The sequence below is a fragment of the Arabidopsis thaliana genome, chromosome 2, assembly GCF_000001735.4.
Source record: "Arabidopsis thaliana chromosome 2, partial sequence".
Lineage (NCBI taxonomy): Eukaryota > Viridiplantae > Streptophyta > Magnoliopsida > Brassicales > Brassicaceae > Arabidopsis > Arabidopsis thaliana.
In genome coordinates, this window is record NC_003071.7 from 2,418,618 (window position 1) to 2,441,554 (window position 22,937).

Below are 22,937 nucleotides of genomic sequence, written 5' to 3' on the forward strand. Positions count from 1 at the left end.
GGAGCTGGATTTCCCTCCAGGAATCCACCTGCGAAAATACCAGGCCAGGCCACTAAGCCCAACAAGCCCACCTGTAGAGAACCTGCGCAGCTCTGGAGCCCATGTACGGATTAGGTATTTGGGCCTGATAAGCCCGCTTACCTAATGAAGGGAGATAAGCGAATAACAACCTAGGAACTGACAAGGAGATATTCGCGGAGCGGACATGATATCTCAGAACTGACCTGCCGAATATCCAGGAAAATCCCTGCGGATCTCGGATGGAGCTACCCACGTGCGTAGAGCTATATAAGGAAGCAAGGACGACTTGGAAGACATATACATTCAGCTTAACACTAACACCTATACTTTTACACTTGTAATCTCATTCTACATTGTAAAAGTTCTACTATCATCAATACAAAAGTCCATTCGTTCTTAGCAATATAAATCTCAAAGTTCTTGTGTAGATCTAGCCCTCCTTTCTTATAAATCTATTTACAAATCTCTAGTGTGGATTTCAGAACCCACATTTGGCGCCGTCTTTGGGGACGGAAATAGATCCTTCCAACACCAAAACTAATAAATCAATTGTGACAACGATCATGGATCCCAGTTCATCCACTTTAACGAGATCTAACGTACCTGCTTAGATCCCAAATGATAATGTCACGGACGGGCACCTCCCAACGGATCTCCCTTTTTAAATTCAGGCCGATGCTATCCATGACACTCCTTCGACCCCCCGGCCGGCGTGGCAAAGACAGTACCAGGATCCTCCTCGAGACCTCGCGGAAACGTATCTTTGTTGCTCCCGAACTCGTCCAAACCAATCGGCGTTCCCTGCTCATCGACATTCATCGGACGCACCACTAACATCTCCGACACTTCCGGGATATCCAGCTTGCTCAAAGTGAAGTCCGACACCTCCTTTAATGTGCACCTCGCCTCCACATCATCTATCTCCGCTTGAAACCGAGGTTTCTCTACGGTTAGGTCGACAGCAGCCTTCACGATTTGATCGATCAAAGCCAAGTTTGACTCCACCTCGGCTGCTTGACTTTCCAGCACGGTGAACTCTTTCTTGGCGACCCACTTATCCTTGATCCCACTTAGCAACTTCGAATACGAGGCAGCCAGTTCAACCTTAGCATCGTGAACCGCCTTGTTCACTCCCTGCGCAATCGAAGTGAGGTCCAACACCCTTTTAGAGAGCTCGTCCTTCTTTTCATTCAAGCGATGAATCTGGTTCCTCGCCATCTGCTTATCTGCTTCCAACCCTCTGAACTCCTGCTCCATGATCTTGATCTTCTCGGCATAACCTTTCTCAAGATCTTTCGAGGTGGACAGCTCCATCTTCAACCTGTCGAGCTACGCCTGGAAACGTAGCCAGGTCAGAATCATCACATCATCAATAAAAAATATACAATAAAATAATAACCGAAGCATACCTGGAACGATGCCTCGCGCTCCTGACCTGACTTCACGCTCGCTATCAACTCCTAGATGAGGATCTTCCCTTCTTCGAGCTCGCTCGCCGAAGGATCCTTGCTTAGACGTTGCTCGTAGAGAGCAACCAACTTGTTTATAGCAGCAATCGCCTGCCGAAAAAAAACAGAAATTAAAACTGGCATAAAAATAGAAGGAGACAGTAATCGATTATGACATGGCCCTCCTTCGCCATCATGTCAGCATAAGCCGCCGCCTAGGCCATGTTCTTCACACCGGGAACCTGACAGTTCCTCCCTTTGATGTGTCGGAGCAGGTTCGCCAACCCAGCCTTGTCCTCGATGATCGGATGATCACGATCGTGAGTGTAAGACCAATGGAAAGGCCTGTTTCCTGCAGATCCTCCACCTAAATTGGACGTCTGCCTCACCTCCTGAGACCGGTTCGGACCTTGAGAGGAAGACCTACCCCTACCTCTTGATCCTCGGCCTCTGCCTTGGGACCTTCCCGATGATCGCCTGTCTACGGACACAGCAGCCTCCGGGTTAGCAGCCAAGGGTTTCACCCTCTCTTCTCTTGAAGGGGCGACCTCCTGATCAATCACGATCAGCTCAGCTGTCAGGCGCACCACCGGCAGGAGCCGAGCTCTCTTTGAAGAAGACGGTGCACCGTAAGCCCTAACAGCTTCAGACGGCTCAGAGACCTAAGCGGCCAGCTAATTGCTATTTGCCCGACCCGCCGCAAGAGAGGTCTGGCGTTAGCCGCAGGAAGTGAAGGATGAGACGTTGAGGCTTGAGTGTGTGAGGCAGCAAGGCTGGTTCGAGCTGCGGCCACCACGGCCGACAGGTCACCAGCACGAGCAGAGGTCCCGCATTGGCTCGTTGAACATGAAGACTTGGTCACCTCATTCTTCTTCTGGAAATAAGCGGAAGGTCTGAAGTAGAGCTGGAATCGGGAGGAACTAAACAGATGAAGTGTAGTGTTTGTTACTTAGTAACTCGATTGTGTAGCTAGCGCAATGGCCTATATGTAAAAATAAAAACAACAAGTGAAACTCATACCTATAGGCGGATCTGCGACATGGTTCGGTTGGACCTGTGGGACCTCTTCGAGTGGATCCGGCTGCGCTGCTGGAAGGGCAATCACTGGATCCGCTGGATCTATGGGGAGAGCAGTTACGTTGCGATCCCTATTGAAGGTGGCCAGTCGGTTTGACAACTTCGAAGAAGGGTCAACAGATAGAGTTTCGTCTCGAAAAAAGTGATTTCTTTGGTTCTTGCTGCAAAATAATCCCAAGAAGAGCGATATTAGTAGCAACACTAATGTTCAACAAAAACCAATCTACACACAACTAAAACAATAAAGTCAAAACGATAGATTTCCATCTGACCCAGGTTAGAGGACCAGGTCCTCGTTATCCTTGCTGGGTCAAAATCGCCGACCGAATGATGTCCACCTTGAAGAAGAAGTATTTGGCTCGCTAATTTGTATCCCGACAGGCCTTCAGACCACCTAGGATCAGAGATCCAAGACGAACACTTATGTAGTACGTCCCTTGGTCGCTCCTGGCGTTGGTCTTGACCTGACAAAGCTGCAGCAGGTCGTGGCAGCCGAATTCTCTGTTCACCTCTCAGGCCTGGATAAATAACACCAGCACGTGGCGGACGAAATTTGGACACATTTGAGGAAAGGCGAAGTCGAGGCAGTAGAGCATCTCGAGGATGCACGCCTGAATCGGGTAAAACAGCCCACATTTCTCGAAGAAATTGGCGTAAGCACAACCCCACCCCTCCGGCACGTTCTTGGGTAACAGCGGCGACCTTGGGAGTATCATAGTCACCCCCGCCGGAATCTAGCACCTCCTCTGGAGGTCGACCAAATCATTGTTCGTCATCGGCAAGCTCCCCTTTTGCTTGGGAGCTTTCTTCTTCTTAGGCTTGTCGACTCTGGTCGATGGCCTTCGGATAGGACCCATTCCGCCTAGGGTTATGACGCGCCTGGGTTCCTGCCGCGAGGACGCCGCCGACCTCATCTTTGACGAACTATCGTCGTCGCCATAGCTGTGATTGCTCTTGTTCTGGGAATCGTCTAAGTCACTCATCTCTTGATTTTGAAGAAGAGAGACGATCGATATGAAGGAAAGAAGAGAGAAAGCAGAGAAAGTACGAAGGAGATAGCGGAAGAAAAGTTAGAGTTTCTATCTCTAAAAACAAAAGTTAAAGGCAGTAAATAGTTGAGAAGGAGAGAAGTTACCTTGGGAGTCGTGTGAGTTGACGTGAAATCGAGTGGAGATGTGGGAAGTTATTTAAAGAAGCCATCATCACCACGATTTTTGAGATTGTAGAGATCTCTTCCCCGCGCCTGATCTGAGCCGTTAGATGCGGTGCGCTGAAGAGACGCGTCATCTCGACCGTCCACGTCACCCGCGATTTACCTCGCGTATCTACTCGATATCTTTCGGTTTAAGAATCTAAGATTATACCGTTTTCATTGAGTTTATCCTCAGAACCGATTGATCTTATCGTATCTACTACCTTATCTACAATATTTTCGCAATCTTACTTGGCTTAGGTGTCCGTTCATCGAGTTCGCCTACTTACTCAATGGGCTGGATGGCAAATGTTGGAGCTGGATTTCTCTCCAGGAATCCACCTGCAAAAATAGCATGCCAGCCCACTAAGCCCACCAAGTAGAGGACCTGCGCAGCTCTGGAGCCCATGAACAGATTAGGTATTTGGGCCTGATAAGCCTAGTTACCTGATGAAGGGAGATAAGCGAATAACAACCTAGGAACTGACCAGGAGATATTCGCGGAGCGGACCTGATATCTCGGAACTAACCTGCCGAATATCCAGGAGAATATCCCCGCGGATCTCGGATGGAGCTACCCACGTGCGTAGATCTATGTAAGGAAGCAAGGACGACTTGGAAGACATATACATTCAGCTTAACACTTACACTTATACTTTACACTTGTAATCTCATTCTACATTGTAAAAGCTCTACTATCATCAATACAAAAGTTTATTCGTTTTCAGCAATATAAATTTCAAAGTTCTTGTGAAGATCTAGCCCTCCTTTCTCATAAATCTATTTACAAATCTCTAGTATGGATTTCAGAACCCACAAAGGTCAATCTCAAAATATTGGTCTTTATATGTCTTTACCATTCGTGATGATATTTGGCAAGATTTAGCTATGGATTTTGTGTTGGGATTGCCACGTACACAACGGGGTGTGGATTCTGTGTTTGTCGTAGTTGATAGATTTTCCAAGATGACACATTTCATTGCATGCAAGAAGACCGCTGATGCATCCAACATAGCCAAACTATTTTTCAAGGAGGTAGTGCGCCTTCACGGGGTTCCTAAGTCAATCACTTCGGATAGGGATACAAAGTTTCTAAGTCATTTCTGGTCTACTCTGTGGAGGATGTTTGGAACAGCTCTTAATCGAAGTTCTACACCTCATACGCAAATCGACGGGCAAACCGAAGTAACTAATAGAACCTTGGGAAATATGGTTCGAAGTATATGCGGGGATAATCCAAAGCAATGGGATTTAGCTTTGCCTCAAATAGAATTTGCTTACAACAGTGTTGTACATGTGGTTGATTTGGTTAAGTTACCAAAGGCTCTTGGGTAAGTGCATCAGCTGAAACTATGGCTGAAGAGATTTTAGTTGTTAAGGAAGTTGTCAAAGCTAAGTTAGAGGCTACCGGGAAAAAGAACAAAGTCGCTGCTGATAAACGTCGGAGATTCAAAGTTTTCAAAGAAGGTGATGATGTGATGGTGCTCCTTCGTAAAGGGAGATTTGCAGTTGGAACGTACAACAAGGTAAAGCCTCGCAAGTATGGCCCGTTTAAGGTGTTGCGGAAGATCAATGATAATGCTTATGTTGTGGCTCTCCCGAAATCAATGAACATTTCCAATACCTTCAACGTAGCTGACATTCATGAGTATCATGCAGACGGGGTCCTTTATCCAGAAGAGAACTTGAGGACAAGTTCTTCAGAGGTGGAGGAGACTGATGTAGGAGAGATTTAGCAGTTTTACATTTCTTTTCATATTTCCTTATTTCAAGTTTTCTATTTTGCTTAGAGTTTTCTATTTTATGATTTGGTTTCTTCTCTATATATAGAAAGACCCTAAGTTTTTTGCTCGACACGTTTTATCATTTTAATTAATAAAAGCAGAGAGTTTTTCTCTAATCTGGTGGATTTCCAAAGTTTCAACCTTTCAAATTCGACGCTTGCGAACTTGATTCATGTTTAGGCATAGTGATTGCTATTCCTAGAGGTTCCGACTCCGTAAGTATTTTAATTCTATATAAATAAATGAAGAAAAAAGTAATCATAATTACCCAAATAAAACAGTTTGTTTATATTCCTTTTTAAAATTTTAAGTAACATCGTTAATGTGCTTAGTGTTCTTTATGTTTTGCTTCCCGTCAATATTAAATAATCTTTACATGGAAATTAATCGGTCTCATATATAAAAGAGAAATTGAAGACGATTAAGATGCTATTAACTTTATTTATGAGTATGTATTATGTGAAACACCTTTTATTTATAACTTCAACATAATCGTTTCTAATCTTTCAAAAAAAACTGCCTAAATATTTTTAAATCGTTACGTCTCAAATATAGTCTTTTTAAATATAGTTAATTTATCAACCTTATATATTTTTGGATAAAAAACATGATTTATATGATCAATTTAGATGTATTTTTAGTATTAGAGGTTTTCCTAAGAAAATAAATCATGTTTTTATGAAGTGTAAGTTTCTGAGGTTTTTTCACAAACCCCCACCATCTGTTAATGCATTGGGTCTAACTTCATTTGATGACCGACTTCAAATGAATTATTTACATAGGCATGAACAAAATTTTAAATTTTGATAATTAAAATAATCTTTAACAAAGAAAAAAGATAATTAAAATAATCACAGTTTTTTTTCTTTTGAGAAATATAAAATAATTTAGAAAAATTCAAAAGAAAACAAAAATAAAAGAGGGAGAAAGAGATGTGGCATGAGTGATGGGTGTGTATGGGAGTGAGTGAGAGCTGTGAAAGGGAAGAGTCGCAGAGAGTGCAGAAGTTTTCAGAGTTTGCAGACTCACTCATTATTTTCCCTCTCTCTCTCTCAAACTTTTTTACTTCTATTCTCATAAATATTTTTTATTCAAAACAATTTATTATTCATGCATAGTGTTTTTAACACAAGTGGACCGTGTACACTTAATTTTATAAATGTCGAATGTGTTGGAGCTACGAGTACTACGAGTCGTCTATCTAACCAAAGATGTCACATTACACGATACGGTTTATTTGATTGAAGAACAAAAATAATGATTTGGTATAATTCAAAATTTATAAACTCATTACAATTGGACTTCTTTCATTTTATTTTCTAATACTATAATGAATGATTAAGAGAATGTTCTTTGTGGTTAGCTAAACCTTTATAACGATCTTTGTAATAGTTGCAATATGCTTACATGTTTCTTTTTTTATAGTTAAAACATTAAGAAGAATAGAAGAGGGACATAAATCCTCTCACTTGGCTATTTACTTACTATATTTAGGATCGAATATAAATGCTAAAAACATCTTAAATATTGTAGGGTTAAATTCAAGCTTCTTTCACAAATAAGTATTTTTTTTTTCTTATTTTTTCTTTCTCACATATACTAAAGTTTGAGATATAAGTTATATGACTCAAAAGATATCATAACAACCCAACATTAGAGCTGAAATTTTTAATGTCTTATTATTTTGTACACAACTTTACCTCTTAAGTTTCATGACTTGTTAGATTTTTTTTTTGTCAACCAAAAATAATTAGAACTTAATAGAGTCAATCCCGAAGGATATTGTTTACGTATACGTATGTAACTTGGTAGATTCTCTTTTCGGTTACCAAATTTTCTCGTTTTTCTAAACGCAAACAAAAGTTACAAACTCCTGAATATAATACGTAAATAAATTAAACATAAGTTATCTATGCCCCTTGTCACAAAATTTAGCTTTTAAGAAGGAAAAGAAAAACCTGAAATGGTGCTTAAGATAAAACCAAAACTAAAGCTGAAAAGAAAATTTTAAGAAATAAGAAAAAGGAATAATAAACAAGAAGAGGACATGAAGCACAGAGATTCTGCAGACTGCAGGTGACCAATGGACACTTTATCAATAAAAACATACCTACTACTCTCTTACACTTTCAATTTTCCAATACAAATCCCAATCTTTAATCTCTCTTTCTTCTTCATCTCTCTTTCTCTTTCTCTCTTCATGGCTACAAGGATTCCATTCACAGAATCACAATGGGAAGAACTTGAAAACCAAGCTCTTGTGTTCAAGTACTTAGCTGCAAATATGCCTGTTCCACCTCATCTTCTCTTCCTCATCAAAAGACCCTTTCTCTTCTCTTCTTCTTCTTCTTCATCTTCTTCTTCAAGCTTCTTCTCTCCCACTCTTTCTCCACACTGTAAGCACACTTTATCTTCTTTGCTTTGTGCTCTATGATGGTTATCCTTAGGGTTTGGTGATAATGTAAACGAATTTGACTCTTTTTTTTCAGTTGGGTGGAATGTGTATGAGATGGGAATGGGAAGAAAGATAGATGCAGAGCCAGGAAGATGTAGAAGAACTGATGGCAAGAAATGGAGATGCTCTAAAGAAGCTTACCCTGACTCTAAGTACTGTGAGAGACATATGCATAGAGGCAAGAACCGTTCTTCCTCAAGAAAGCCTCCTCCTACTCAATTCACTCCAAATCTCTTTCTCGACTCTTCTTCCAGGTTTCAAACACACCTTCCTCCTCTGTTTTACTCTAATGACAACACAATGATTGACTATTTTTTATCTTCAAAACATGTTTGAAAGTAGAAGAAGAAGAAGTGGATACATGGATGATTTCTTCTCCATAGAACCTTCCGGGTCAATCAAAAGCTGCTCTGGCTCAGCAATGGAAGATAATGATGATGGCTCATGTAGAGGCATCAACAACGAGGAGAAGCAGCCGGATCGACATTGCTTCATCCTTGGTACTGACTTGAGGACACGTGAGAGGCCATTGATGTTAGAGGAGAAGCTGAAACAAAGAGATCATGATAATGAAGAAGAGCAAGGAAGCAAGAGGTTTTATAGGTTTCTTGATGAATGGCCTTCTTCTAAATCTTCTGTTTCTACTTCACTCTTCATTTGATCATCTTTTGTTCTTATAACCTTGTATTTCTTGTTAAGATGGTAATGCAAATTCTCTCTTTTTTTGTCTAATTTAATTAGGAGTTTCTTTTTGTGATCCATGCATTATATTAGCATAAAAGATTTAACTTGTGTAAAGTAGTTATATTAGTTTGGTTTCAATGTTTAAATTGTTTCTGCTCATCTCTTGTCAATATTAGTGATAGTACGATGTCACTAAGTCATTGATTAGCAACAAATTTATCAATTCATGTTTCTGTAATTAATTATTTCTGATTCTTTTTGTCAGAAACTTGTTCATTAAACTATTTACTGTGGATAGTAAATAGTTTTTTTTTATAATTAAAACAGTAAATAATTTTTCTTAAAGGTTATGTTATAGAAAAAAATGATGAAGAAAATAAGAAAAGAGTAAAAAAAAGACAGGTTTTGCAATTGAGTTGAGTTGAGTTCTGCTCCCTGACTGAGTTTGGTCAGGTCTGAAAAAGCCACACACCCAATCAAAAGCTTTCTGCTCTGACTCAGTGAGAGAGAAAGACGACTTCTCTTATTCTCATCAAACTGAATTATTATTTCTTCACTCACACACATGAGTACATGACATAAAGCAAATTATACTTGTGTGTGCGTGTAATTTTGTTGCTTATAAACTATAATTGCAGTCAATATGTTCTGAAAAGTTGAAAGAGATCCTACAGAGAGAGAGAGAGAGAGAGAGAGCAACATGAAACCTAAAAACCCAAAAGAAAAATTAAAGTAAAAGGGAACAGAAGAAACTGCAGAAACAGTACCAAATCCTTCAAGACCACACACACACACACCCACGTTTCTGACTCTTCCACTTCCTTCTGACAACACTCTTCTGTATTTTTTATTTCTTTATTTATTTTTAGTTTACTATTTTGCTTTCATTAACCATTGACTACGTATCAAGTTGTTTCAACCGGTGTTTTTACGGCCGACTCGTACCGTCCAGTTAGACGGTTAATCCGCGATCTAGACACTTTTCTGTTTAAATTTAGTGCTAATATCCGACAATTTCAAACTCGAAAATACTCGCCTTAACCTGTGACTCTGTCAACCGGTTGAACCGGCCGAGTGTAAGTTTTAAAAACATTATTTGAGTTTGGAATTAAATATAGCATTTTAGACTATTTGAGTTTGAAAAAAAAATGTTTGAGTTTGAAAAAAAATATTTGAGCTTTATTCAATTATTTTTGGAATTTATTTTCACTTTTTTATCTCATTTGATATTTTAGATTTTGGTGAAGACTTCATAATTCTGCTTTAAGAAAATCAATGAATTGGTGAGAAAGACAACCGAGATTAGTTGTTTGAATTCGAGATATATGTTTTATTAGTTTATTTTCGTCATTGATGATCTCCTAATATATTTGTTACGGGTTTAGACTGCTAGTTGGATTGAAAAATTTAGTCACTTTCTATTATTGTTTGATTTCATATTTTGTTAAACATGATATGATTATTTTTGTTTTATATTTATGAAAATTAAGTAATTTCTATTGACATTAAGTATATTAAGTAAATTTTAATCAATTGACCCGTAGTCCAACCCGGTTGACCCCATGACCTGGTGATCCAGAAGGTAATCCGATTTACTGTCCGGGTCGGGTTTAAAAACATTGAAAAAGAAAAAAGCTTTTCTATTAGTAACAATAGCAAATAAAAACAAGGCTCAATCCAAATAACCCAAAATACAAACTGATCATCCTTGGCCTGTGAATGTAAATTGTCTTCACACTCTGACTACTAGAGAAATTGAATCAATGAAATCTTTGTCACTAAAGTTACAAACACACAAGAGATATCTGTTGTTATGTATGAAATATCTCTCAATTGGCCTCTTCCTCTTCCTCTTCTTCCTCCATGTTAGGATCACCAGCTTCCCCATTGCTCTCTTCTTTTTCTTTCTGGGGGCTTGAATTTGGATGACTCTCCTCCATTAATTCACCTTCTTCGTCTGATGACGATAACGCCCTTCTTCGCCTTACACCCGAAGTAGGTACCTGTACTCACCAAAACAGACTTAGTGTGACATTGTGTTTTGCATTTGTGTAGTTCCATGAATTGGATTGAAGTTTATGTATTACCTCATCATCATCAACATCAGGATCTTCGAGCCCAGCAGCAGCGAGAAGATCATGAGCATCATCATCCACAGGTTCCTCAGCTTCTTGAGTAGTCATCTCATCTTCCCTGTTATAATTAGTGTTGGCGTCTTCATCTTCCACTTCATTATGATCATCCATAGTGGCAGCTTCTTCTTCATCGTCCTCGTAGTGTCGAGCCCTTGAGCTTTTGTCCTTCTTTCTTCTCTTTCCACCCTTCTTTCTTCTCCGCTCACTGGGCTTACTTTCCCCATCATCATCTTCCACTCTATCCTTCCGCTTATTAGATCCAGGTGTGGAGCTCTTCCATTGTTCCTAGGGCATTAATTATTACAAAACAAAATCAGCATGTCATCCTAAACATCTTCTCAAGACACCATACTGACAAAGGGATACACCCTAAAAAGTGTTACCAAAGAGTAATTTTTCCCTTGACACTACACAACAATGTTGAGAAATCTGATCTTCATAGACACTGTAATCAAAAGCAAGAGACCTCCTACCTTTATACGCTGAAATTTTTCTTCTTCTTGCTTTAGGCGTCTCAGCTCTTCCTCCTGTTTTCTTTTCTCCAACTGCCCAAGAGAAAAATGCATATCACTGACTTGAAAAGCTTCCATATATATCACCAAAATAAATTTGTTGCTGCAAATGGTTAACTTGCAAGTCAATAGTTACCTGATATTTCCTCTGTTCTTCAGCTTTACGGCGTGCTTCTTCTGCCAAAGCAGCCTGACGAGCAACTTCTAATCTCTGTCGGTTCTGCAGCTCCTCCTGCTCAGCAGCTTCACGGTGAACTTTTGCTGCTTCCAGCAAGTGCGAGCAATACTGAACATGGGTTTGTATTTTCTTGCTATCAAACCCATGAACATGGAGGTCTGAAGCAGCAGACAATTGAGTGAATACACGAACAGCATTCTCTGCTTCTGCAACTGTTGAGCGCACCTGCAGAGTCATCAAGTAATTGTCAGGTGGAAATCAATTAATCCCCATTGGACGAATTAGTATTGTCTAGACATCTTCTAATAAAACAAGACAACAAATCCTAGTATTGCATTCTAGATTAGCCATTACTTAGCAAGGATGACTAACATACTATGCTAGGGTCATGGTGAAAAGTTCTAGATACACAAGCTGTAGAAGCAAGTTCATAGTCTGATAAATTCCCAATCGATGCATGTTAATATCTGTCTATCTTCTACGACACAAGACTAGAGTCAGAAAGAAGCAAGGGAAAATCTTTAGTTAACCTCATCAGCTGTTCTTTTTTTCTTTTGCAGTGTGGAAGACGATGATTTTTGCATTACAGCACCCAAATCAAATCTGAATGTGTAATTTGAAGGAGTCAAGTGAATGGCCCTTAATAGTGTCTTTTTGCACTCTTGCCACTGCTCAGCCTCATAATGGGTACGGGCTAAGTAAAGAAGGATTTGGGAGTCTGTGTTGTAAAAGAACTTTCGCAAGCAGTTTTGATACTGCCAACAACATAGATAATGAACAGAGTACTTAAGCAAAACATCGAAATCAACCAAAAGAATTTAAAAAAAAAAAAAACGCTATATAAAATGACAAACCATTTTCACGGTTAAGGCAAAATTCCCTTGAGCAAAGTAAACATGAGCCAGATTCACCCATACATCAGGCATCTGAAGAAATACACTTCCGCTCGCAGCTTCTTGAACCTAAAACATTCACAAAATTCCAATGATTTCAAGAATTTAGCTAGCCTATACTATGAACAGTAAATGATAAAAGCTGACCTGAGTAAAAACATCCTTGGCAATATCAAATTGGCCTTTCTCTGCTAATACAATGCCAGAACCGTTGGCAGCATACATGTTGGAATTATGTTGAGTCAGGACCTGTTAATCCCAACGATCAACAATGAGAAAGACGATTAGCGTTGATGGAAAGAGGACATCGCCAATTTAAGCATGCAATGCTACTGGTATAGCAAAAATTTCAACAACGTGTTCAGGTTTCTACAGGCAAACCTCCACCCAAAACACCCCCCAGAAGCACATACATATTCCCAAATTACTAATAATTAGAAGAGAGAAAGGAGAAAAACTAAACACCATACTTTAGTATAGAGTTCCTTGGCCTTCTCCAGATGTGTAGCTTCTAATTTTGGATTTCTTTTCTCATTGCGCATTGCTGCAAAATAGTTCCAGTTCCCCTAAAACATTCCAGGAAGAAATATTACACACACAAAAATAGCTTGTACAATAATTGTTCCAATCATTTATAATCAAGACAGAATTCACTCCAAGGTAGTTAGATATCTGCTAGACAACCAGCCCTCACCAGGCTGCTGGTAGAGGAACCATACAGAATGAGGGCTGGTCTTCCATACACGTATTGAAAAGAACCCTATCGTTATCTTGACTGAAGTGTTTTACAAGAGAGCCCAGATCGCAGTAATAGCTGATTAGATTGGACCCATAGAAAAGGCAGGGTACAAATATTTGGGTGTGGGGTGCTCACATAAAATCGATTCATTGATATGATAATGCGATGAGCTTTGAACAACCCAAAAGGAACTTAATATGATGATTCTTATTATTCTGAAACGCAAAAAAATCGGAAATAAAAATATATACCAGAGAAAGAATAGCATATGAGTCCTTCCCATCAGTTGCATCATTAGCAGCTCGAAAGGTTTCCTTTGCCTTAACCCAGTCATCGTTCTTAAGCTCCAATTCACCAAGTAGAGACAAAGCATTTGGATTTTTATCGTCCACTTTCAGAGCTTCATTCACCTATAGGGGAAGTAGGAAAAGACGGTCAGAGAGAGAAAACAAGCTGCTACAGATTAAATAAAATTAATGTTGAAAACGGTGGTAGACCGACCAGTTCAATGGCCAGAGGAAGATTGTTCTGAGCTTTTGCACTTGCAGCAAGCCTCAAATAAGCATCTATGTAGCCAGGATACTGCACCGGATAGGCAGTCAGATTAAGTTGACAGAAATCAAAAGTCGTCATCAGATTATTGAAAGAGAAATAAAAGGATCAAGCTTATATCAGGGTGAACATTCAAACAAATAATGTAAGACATGGTAGGTGTATCCAAAAACTATAAGAAACAGAAGAAATATAAAGCAGAAAACTATATAGCACATATACGAAACGATGCTGAACTTCCCAAGAGAGCAGAAGCCACTCAATTATAACCAAGGAAGTCATTATGCCGAATCAATGTTCCCATTTTTATACTTTTAGTACATGAATAGATATTTAAAAAACCGCGAAAGAAGGGTTTTAAGACAAAATATATTTGTAAAAACCAAGTAACCACTCAAAATCATCTATCAGACAGGAATAATCAGAAAACGGCTCCTCAAGTTTTTTTCCTTCTTTTCTCCTCAAGTCTACCACTAGAAAACTCATCACAAAGTGAAACAGCAAATAATATCAAATTAAATAAGTAGGAAATATAGACCTTGAAAAGTATCAACCGATACATAAAAGTCGCTGCTTCTGTTTTGTGTATCTGTTCAAGTAATCTAGCCAGGTTAAACAAAGTTGTAACTTTATTCCAAGGTACATCGACAGAGTGACCACTTTCAATCAGCCTATGGAAAATGCCCGTGTCCTTGTACCCGAGAACAGATACACCTGTCTGTTCCAAATTTTCTTTTTCATCAAGGAAGCTAATCCATATTCCATCACCCAGAGCCTCCTTAAAATTCTCAAGCGCAGACTGCAAGGAAAAAGAGTATTGAAGCCAATAGCAAAATATCAAAGCTAAGAAGCAGAAACAACCTCACTACAAACCTCAAATTCTTCTCTCTCAAAATGTAAAGCACCGATGTCATTCAGGACTTCTATAGGCACTTCTTGCCCTCCTTTTTTCATGAGCGTCCGTGCCTGGGAGTTTTCATTAATGGTTCTCAGAAAAATTAATGTCTTTCTTTATGTACAACATGCCATCATGTACTTGAAGAGGAGATACAATTATCAAGATCACACTTTACCATTTTGAAGGCGTCAAGGGCGGCTCCCGTGTCAGATGATATCAGCAGCTCACCAAGGCCAACAAATGCCTACAAAACCCAAAACTATAAATCAAGGAAAAAATTATCGCAATAGTCAATAGATGATTATCATCCCTATTAGATCTTCAACCACACATATGAGCTGTGGGGGAAACAAACCCAAAAGGTATTCTCAAGATATATGGCAGAACTATGTCTTGCTACTATGTTTTTTCTTCCTTACTTGGACTAAGTGTGCTGGTGTTACAATTTAGGTAACAAAAGTGGAAGTGTCACTCGAAAGTGATCCACAGTAAGGTAAACTATATAACAACTACAACCAAAGAATTCATGCAAGTATCAACACCTTTTGAAAGATCAGGCTTAAGAATTATGTTAAACCAAACTAACCTGGGCATCACGTGGATCAAGTTTTGTGGCCTTTCGCATGTACTCAAGGGCCTTCTCATTTTGTCCAAGCTGGGTGTATAAGTGCCCGAGAGCCTAAGAAAGAAAAGAAACGTGCACATAAAGCATTTTATATTTAAAGGATGAAATACAGAATGAACGATCAATAAAGAAAAAGGTTGCAGTCATTTAACCTTCAAAGTCTCGCAGTTGTCAGGATAAACTTCTAATACTTTCTCAAAATTAAATACAGATCCTTTAAGCTCCCCCAACTTTAGTTGTACTTGACCCAAACCTGCAACACAAAAAAAAAAATCAAACTAAATGAACATATAAGATCATCAATCCAAACTGAGCAATACTAGAAATTGAAGCACGAGATATTATACACAAATTTGTTCATAATCATACGTTTTACAGACTGGAACTAATTATTGATGGTCTCATTTCATATATTCTACTGCTAAAAGGGAAATAAATGACAAAGGTGCAGTATCTTCATTGCTAATGAGTAATGACTCAGATTGGTAACATCCGAAGAATTAAGGGGAATTCAGCAGAAGAGTGGAGAAAAGTTACCAAAGTAAGGAAATACAAATTCGTGTGGGTTATTATTAGTTTCTTTGATGGCTGCCATATAGTACATCCCAGCCTTTTCAAAGTCCCCCTAAAACAAGACCATCATCAGACATCAGAAAGGAAGGTTACACAAAGGAAACAAAAAAAGATGCATTCTTCTATAACAGCCCATAGAATGAAAAAAACGCCTCAAATATATCACAACCCAAATAAATTATTTATTACTCGTATTTTTTCCTCCACTGGCAAGCTCAGAGGGTAGATAAGAATGGAATATACAAGGGAGGACAAAAATGTCAAACCTTGCTATGATATGACCGTGCTAAATTGTAAAAAGAATGTGACTTTGTTGGCCCATGAGTTGTGACGGCTAATGCTGTTTCAGTCAGCTGCTCAACAAGAAAGTGCTGGCCGGTGAAAAAAAAGTGATTGGCCAAATAATTTAAGGCTGATGCGCAATAGGGATAAATCTCGAATGCCTGCTGCATTCTGTCCATTCCTTTCCTCATTCCTATAGCTATACATATGTAATATCATCAGTGAAGGCCAAAGAGAAGTAAAGTTAATAGAATCTTTCCAGCCCACACGCATTATCATAAGATTTAGAACTGAGGTATACTTACAATCATTTGCTTGCAAATCCATAATCCCAAGTGCCACAAGAGCCTCAACATTATCAGGATCTAGCTGCAGAAATAGAATTATGGTAATTAGCACTATTTGTTGACGCATACAGTCAGCTATGTCATAAGAAGATGAGATAAACATCCCAGTCCCACTTGCCTGCAAAACGCGATCAAACGCTTGCCGTGCTTTATCTAGTTGCCCCAACTTATAACGACAAAACCAATTCCCAGTCTCACAGCTGCAGGACAACCGGGAAATACTTGCAAGGCCCTCTAAAAGAATTCAAAACATAGACAAATCAAAATACTACCAATTTGTTCCATAAATAGACTAGATGGTTCACTTGAACAATCAAAGCCATGAGATTTACAGCCAAAATGAAGAAGTGGTATACAGAAATATAGTAGGTTATAAGGAAAAGCTTACCTTGTATAGTTGTAATGACTCAGAAAATCGTCCACGATTAAATTCTACAGAAGCCTGTATACGTGATAGAGCAAGTTATTAATTTGCAGAAAAGTAAACAATAGACTAATACTGTGTCAGGCCTAGGTTGGTAAGAAAGAGAGCGTCAGAATCAAATTCTTACTACCACCAATAAATTCTAGTATACAGAATCTACCTACCTACAAATTATTAGCTAAGTGACAGAAAATGAAATCACAAGTCATTATACCTGACCCAGAAGAGCAGGAACATTATCAGGGGCAGTGTCTAACACAATCTTAAATGCCTGAAGAGCATTATCTATTTCACCCTTAGCCAGTAAGAGCTGACCTGTAAGCAGACAATTACATTTCAGGATTCTGTATCTTAGTAAACATAGAGCATCATCACAACCTTCAAATTCTTAAAGCGTACATTGTACAGGGAGAACCGGAAAAGAAAGATTGTTATAGGAATTGCTTGCAACAGAAACTTATCAGTCGAAACGAATCTGGTAGTACCTTTCCCAACCCAAGTGGAAGGTTCATGCATATCGATTCTCGATGCTTTGTTATAATATCGTGTGGCAGAGATAAATTGCTCCTCTTTCTCTCTGTTTTTGGTCTCAGTTTTACCAAGGTAGCTATAATACGCACCTAGAGCATTCAAAATCGCTATTCTCTCGTACTTAACATCGGCATAGTACTCGTCAATGTCTTGCCAAAAAGAAACAAAAAGGACTTATATTTTCGAAATAACCAATTCTAGAACAAATTGAAGCAGCATCATCGTATAACTGCTTACCAGAACTTGACCCTTCCTCCAATATTTGTCGAAACTGTTCAATTTTTCCTTGTTTGAAGTACTCCCTCTTCACCATAGATGAAACCAAAATCAGAATTGGAAAAAAAAACAATCTTTAAGCAAATCAGCCACAAAAGCAACTAACTTTTGAAGTGTTAATCAAAACCCATCAGCCATTAACTAAGAAAAACTCAACAAAACTCGATTCCAGATAGAACCTAATTAGAGTGGAAAAGAACGAACCGCGATGATGAGCCAGAGATCGAGAGGAGCTTGTTCGGCTTTAAGAATATCAAGTATATCAGAAGCGTCACGAGGGAGCTGATCAAGAACAACCCTAACTTCTTCTTCTGAATTCTGAACCGGTATGTACACACTCGCCATTGCCCGGCTAAGTGAGGATTACCAGAAACCCTAGAAGAAATTGCAGTGGCGAATTTTTCGAATAGAGAGTATGTGTGTGTGCCAACGATGAAGTGAATCGAACAATCGATTACAAATCTGTTTCTTTTTTATTTGTGACCTTGGTTTGGTCTGATAAGCTCAGATAAGAAGTTTTAGGGTCAAATATGTTAATAATAAAAAGTTAAGGTAAGAGTCCTTTTCTTTTTTGGATCGGTGTTACTTTCTTTTTTTCCCACATATCGTGTCAAATATGGTAAACCTTTACCAAATATGCAATGCGATTTTGAACTTGAAACAACAAAAAATTTAAATTACTAATCTTTAGCCAATTTTTATATCGATCTTTAGTAAACGGAAACGGTCTTAAGTCAAATGATAGAATATATGGTTGGAATGCCATTATCTCAAAAAAAAAAAATCAAGAATGTCATTTTTCTAATTTTTAATTCTTTGTTAAACTAAAAATAAGAAAAAATCAAAACAATTGGTAAAAAACTAAAACCTAGACGACCCAAAAAAGTATTCGATCCAATTAAGATATATGTCCATCGATACAAAACTCATCCCAAACACTTAAGTGAAATTCCTGATTTTTAAAAAAACGGCTCTCACAAAATTCAGATTCTTCCAAAATCAGATTCCTAATTTTTCGGCTTTCACGATTTTTCGACGAATTCTTGATTCGTGTAATAGTTTGATGGCTCGTGTTAGAGATGGTACCGGTGGCCATGTATATGAGTCGACGGAGAGGCCGTCCGAAGAAGTTTCGACATCACAAACAGTTTCTTCAGAAATTGAGATCGACGGAGATGCCGCCGTAGAGGTTCCGACCGAACCAGCTGAAACAGATGTTTCAGCGAATAAGACTCCAAAAAAAACTGCTGAAATTGAAGAGGCCATAGAGGAATCGCTAGATGGTGATGAGGCTTCTTCTAAAGGAACCGCCGATATTGAAAAGGGTAAGACATAACCACCAACCCATACTGCAAAAGAACCTCTACTTGAGGCTGTCTTTATAGAAATCCTAGAAGCGAATGAAGGTGATGGGGATGAGCTGGAGGAGGAGGAAATGGTGAATACAACAAAAGAAGGAGTAGAGAACATTAATTGTCAAGTATATACATTGGAATCTCTATGACTCACATTTGTTTTGTTTGAGTATTAGTTAGAAATGTTTTAGATACAACTAGTTCATATGTGACAATTGTTTGATATAAGTAATTTGATGGAACTAGTTCAATGAGTACATATGAATTGTTAGTTTGATACCTCTAAATTGTTCAGTTGGTCAATGTTCATTGAATTCGCAGTTGCAGGATACATGTGAGGCCGAGGATGATGATTCTGGGCCAGAGGATGATGAGGTTACTTGTAAAGAAAATGAGGAAGATGAGGCTGGCAATGATAGTTTAAAGGAGGAGGATGATGAAGATGATTCTCAGCCACTGGCGCCAGAGACCATGTATTTTTCTTTTACAGAATACGACAAAGTGTGCAAGATAAGCAGTAGGTGCCAAGTCACGCAGATAGTGGCAATGATAGATAGAAGGTTTAAAGAAGAAGCAAAATGATTTCGAAAACACCCACAGTTCAAGCGTATATTCCACATGTCTCAGGAGCCTAACCACCAAATGCAAGGCATGTGGGTGCTTATGCTTCGCACAGTGAAGACAGATTTGCTCTAGGAGGCTTGGTTTGTTGTAAATAGAGTACCTATTAGGTATTCCATTAAAGAGCATGCGTTGTTAAGTGAGTTTGATTGCCGTAGTTACCCAAAATAACTCAAGACAATGGGGAATACTTAGTTTGTGAAGAGGATCTTCAAAAAAGAAACTGGGATAAAGGTTTCAAAAGTTCTTACTAAGTACGAGAAGATACGCAGCGGTACAGATAGGTTGAAGTTAGTGCTGTTGTACTTCCTGGTCAAGGTAGTAAAAGCAAACTCAAAGAATGATGGAAACATAGAAGAGATTCTTTTAAGGATTGTTGGCGGTTTGGATGAGTACGAGACGTTTCTGTGGGGCCGTTAATACTTCTTGGAATGTTTGGATGGGATAAGGAAAATGATGAAGAACGTGGATGGTTTCGTGAAACCAAAAGCTCAACCTTGCTACAGTGGATTCATTGTGCCTCTCGAGATAAGTAATTTATGATCATTATATGAGTATAAGGTGTAATGTACAGGTTTTATGATATTAAACATTGTTTTGTTATTTGTAGATTCTGGCTTATGAGGCTATTCTACAGCTTCAACTGAAATTTAGAGTCCCTGTACGTGCAGAGAAGGACTGTCCAAGGATGTGCAAGCATAAGTTTAAAGAATGTAGCATGAAAGGTGTCCCGTTGGAAGTTATATATAAAGAGCTTGGGAATAGTGAGGTTAGAGTTTCTGTATTTACTTGATTGTCTGTATATCATGAGATTGCTTGATTGCTAAATGAGTTTCTTTTCACAGGATATTGCTAGCCATTTGGTACCTGAGTATCATGAGAAATATCTGTTGGACAGTCTCTTAGAAGATGATGTTGATGATGACCTCGATCTTATAGATATTGTTATTGACAATTGGAAAGGGCGACTATTTGTAGAGAAGAAGAAGATATGGTGGAAAGGAATGTGTGAGCTGGACATTTCTTCTTGATGTATTGTTAATGATCTTGATGATGATGTTGTCCATGAGATTGAGAATGAGGTCCCCGAGAAAGATGTCCTTCCGACTGATGTCCCCGAGAAAGATGTTCCTCCGACTGCTGTCCCTCCTCGAGTCCCTGAATTAGATGCAGTTGTGGCATCTATAAACTCACTAACGCAGATGATGACCAAAGGCTTTGAGGAAACAAGAGATAAGATTGATGCCATTGATGGGAGAGTGAAGTCTATTGAGTTATTTGTGGCAGATCTGAAGGAAAAGAAACATGGAAAGCAAACAGAGGAGGAAAGTCAACATGGGAAGCAAACAGAGGAGGAAGTGTTTTATGCGTCGCCAGAGGGTTGTGTGACCATAAAAAGGCAACAACCACTGGATATAGTGGTTTATAGAGAACCTTCTCCAGAGGTTGCAAAAAATAGTAAGTACAATAATTAATGTCAGTTGGTTATAAAAATATGAATATAGGACTTAGGTTTTGTTTTAAATGTCTACAGGTAATAAGGAGACAAAGATGACGGATAAAAGGTGAAAGGAAAAGTGAAGAAGTAGGGCGGGGGCAAGAAGAAGCAGGATGTGCCACATGTAATAGAAACATAAAAGAAGCGAACAAGGAAAGCATCCCGCCTTATTAAGACACCGTTTGTGGGGGTGGATGTGAAGCGAAAGAGAATGCGGAAGTCTGATTGATTAACTAGTTGTGTAACACTTGGTTTATTGAAAAACATTTGGCTTGTTTTGCATTGTAATGATGTTTACTTTTACAAAATGGTTAAAAACTCGGTTGGTTTAACTGGTTTTTAGGTACATCTATGTGTATTTTATGATCGGTCAAATTGCATAACAGGTTCAACTGTTTATTTTGGTATGTCTAATCTAGTTAATCTGGTTCAACAACGAAGTTCAAATGGTTCAACGGACATAGTTCATCCAGTTCGACTGATTAGTTCAAATGGTTCAACCTACATAGTTCATCCGGCTCGATTGATTATAAAATGGTTCAAATCGTTCAGTTGAACTAGTTCTAATGGTTTACAAAATGATTTTAATATAATAGTTCATGCATTATATTGAAAACCCAGATAGTTAGCAAAATAAAGTTTTAAAACCACAATTTAGTTTTATCTTACAAACTTAAGTAAAAAACACATAATGTTAATTTCAACTATCAACCGAATGTTTATTGAAAGAGGGTATCAGGAGGATTCTTGACGGGGTTATCATCCACTCTCCATAAAAAATCATCATCTGCTCCCCCGTCCCCGGTGCTGTCACTTGATTCTGGCCAAGGTTTGAAATACGGGCTCGATCCATCATACTCAACACACCATTTCCTTAGAGGCAGAGGGATGTCAGCTACTTTGTCGAATCCGTAACAAACCCAATCTTTCGGATGAGCCTCCATTCGCCTCATTTCCTCTCTCCATGTCCTGCAACTTAACGAGTAGTTGGGCGTGACGCCTTCGATACGCTGCATGTTGATTATCCACCTGTCCAACAATATAAATGTTACTTTCTCGCTTCTAACAATCAATACAACTAAACCCTAAACCATCAATACAACTAAACCCTAAACCACATTAGCAAAAACAACTACGAAACACATTACATTTACCTTACACCAAAATATTTGTCATGTCTCCCACATCTCGCTGGATAGAACCTCATAGGCAAAAAACTTTTGCGGATACACAACTTCTCCCGAGATGAAATCTCTTGGTTCTGGGACGAAATCCAGCTCAATTTCTCCTTGTACAGGAGATCTCATCCACGGTAGCGTCGGCTCGACTGCTCTAGGAAGATTTACACGGTGAAGAGGGAATTCCAGCTCTCGTTGGGATCGACCCGCGACAACTAACCAGTCGAGGGGGGTGGGGGTGGAGAAGAACAATCCGGAGAAGAAGGTGTCAGAGATGCAGGAGAAGAAGGTGCAGAGGTTCTAATGGACTGTATGATCCGCTGCTGATCCATCACTTTTCCGGTGTACAGTACGAGTTCTTGTATTCTCTCGTTTCGTGTAAAATAACAGAGCGAGAAAAGTGGAGACGTGACCTTTCGCTTGTCCCATATGTACTCTTGATAAGAACGATTAGGAAAATGGGATTGTCATGGGCTTGTCGTTTAATTGGGCTTCTAGCAAATTGAAATTGATTATTTCATTTGGGCTTGTTGACATATTTCATGGGCTTCTAAATTATAAAAACAAAATCCCCTAAATTACAAAAATTAAATCAAAATTGATAATTCAAATAAAAAAAAGAAGTCCCTAAGTTGAAAATGGGAAAATTTGAAAAATTC

The 22,937-nt window shown here is 38.9% G+C and overlaps 2 protein-coding genes and 4 pseudogenes across 8 annotated transcripts; 3 read left to right on the top strand and 3 right to left on the bottom strand.

Moving 5' to 3' along the window:
• Positions 1-701: 701 nt before the first annotated feature.
• On the bottom strand, positions 702-3,833 carry AT2G06180 (annotated as a pseudogene; the record flags this gene model as incomplete). The annotated part of the gene is made up of 1 exon: positions 702-3,833.
• Positions 3,834-4,534: 701 nt separating this feature from the next.
• On the top strand, positions 4,535-5,474 carry AT2G06190 (annotated as a pseudogene; the record flags this gene model as incomplete). Its single annotated transcript has 1 exon — positions 4,535-5,474.
• Positions 5,475-7,558: 2,084 nt separating this feature from the next.
• On the top strand, positions 7,559-8,738 carry GRF6 (growth-regulating factor 6). 3 transcript variants are annotated; one of them, NM_001335301.1, is made up of 3 exons: positions 7,559-7,918; positions 8,012-8,231; positions 8,320-8,706. In NM_001335301.1, the coding sequence occupies exons 1-3, from the start codon at positions 7,606-7,608 to the stop codon at positions 8,636-8,638; spliced, it is 852 nt and encodes a 283-aa protein (NP_001325112.1). In that variant the 5' UTR covers positions 7,559-7,605; the 3' UTR covers positions 8,639-8,706. The 3 variants fall into 3 exon arrangements, with proteins under 3 accessions (NP_001325112.1, NP_027759.1, NP_001325111.1); NM_126630.2 differs by having other exon boundaries at positions 7,622-7,918; positions 8,320-8,738; NM_001335302.1 differs by having other exon boundaries at positions 7,622-8,231; positions 8,320-8,738.
• A 1,547-nt stretch (positions 8,739-10,285) lies between these two features.
• Positions 10,286-18,070, bottom strand: ELF8 (binding protein). Its single transcript, NM_126631.7, is given in 24 exon segments — positions 10,286-10,664; positions 10,749-11,081; positions 11,270-11,341; positions 11,445-11,711; positions 12,017-12,241; positions 12,341-12,448; positions 12,527-12,628; positions 12,850-12,945; positions 13,370-13,528; positions 13,620-13,700; positions 14,209-14,469; positions 14,544-14,636; positions 14,744-14,812; positions 15,155-15,247; positions 15,346-15,446; positions 15,731-15,818; positions 16,033-16,247; positions 16,354-16,417; positions 16,514-16,629; positions 16,784-16,837; positions 17,034-17,134; positions 17,305-17,499; positions 17,588-17,654; positions 17,831-18,070. Coding segments are annotated over 24 exon segments (3,275 nt in total). The 5' UTR covers positions 17,972-18,070; the 3' UTR covers positions 10,286-10,490.
• A 619-nt stretch (positions 18,071-18,689) lies between these two features.
• On the top strand, positions 18,690-21,074 carry AT2G06220 (annotated as a pseudogene; the record flags this gene model as incomplete). Its single annotated transcript has 1 exon — positions 18,690-21,074.
• Positions 21,075-21,819: 745 nt separating this feature from the next.
• On the bottom strand, positions 21,820-22,116 carry AT2G06230 (annotated as a pseudogene; the record flags this gene model as incomplete). Its single annotated transcript has 1 exon — positions 21,820-22,116.
• Positions 22,117-22,937: the final 821 nt, after the last annotated feature.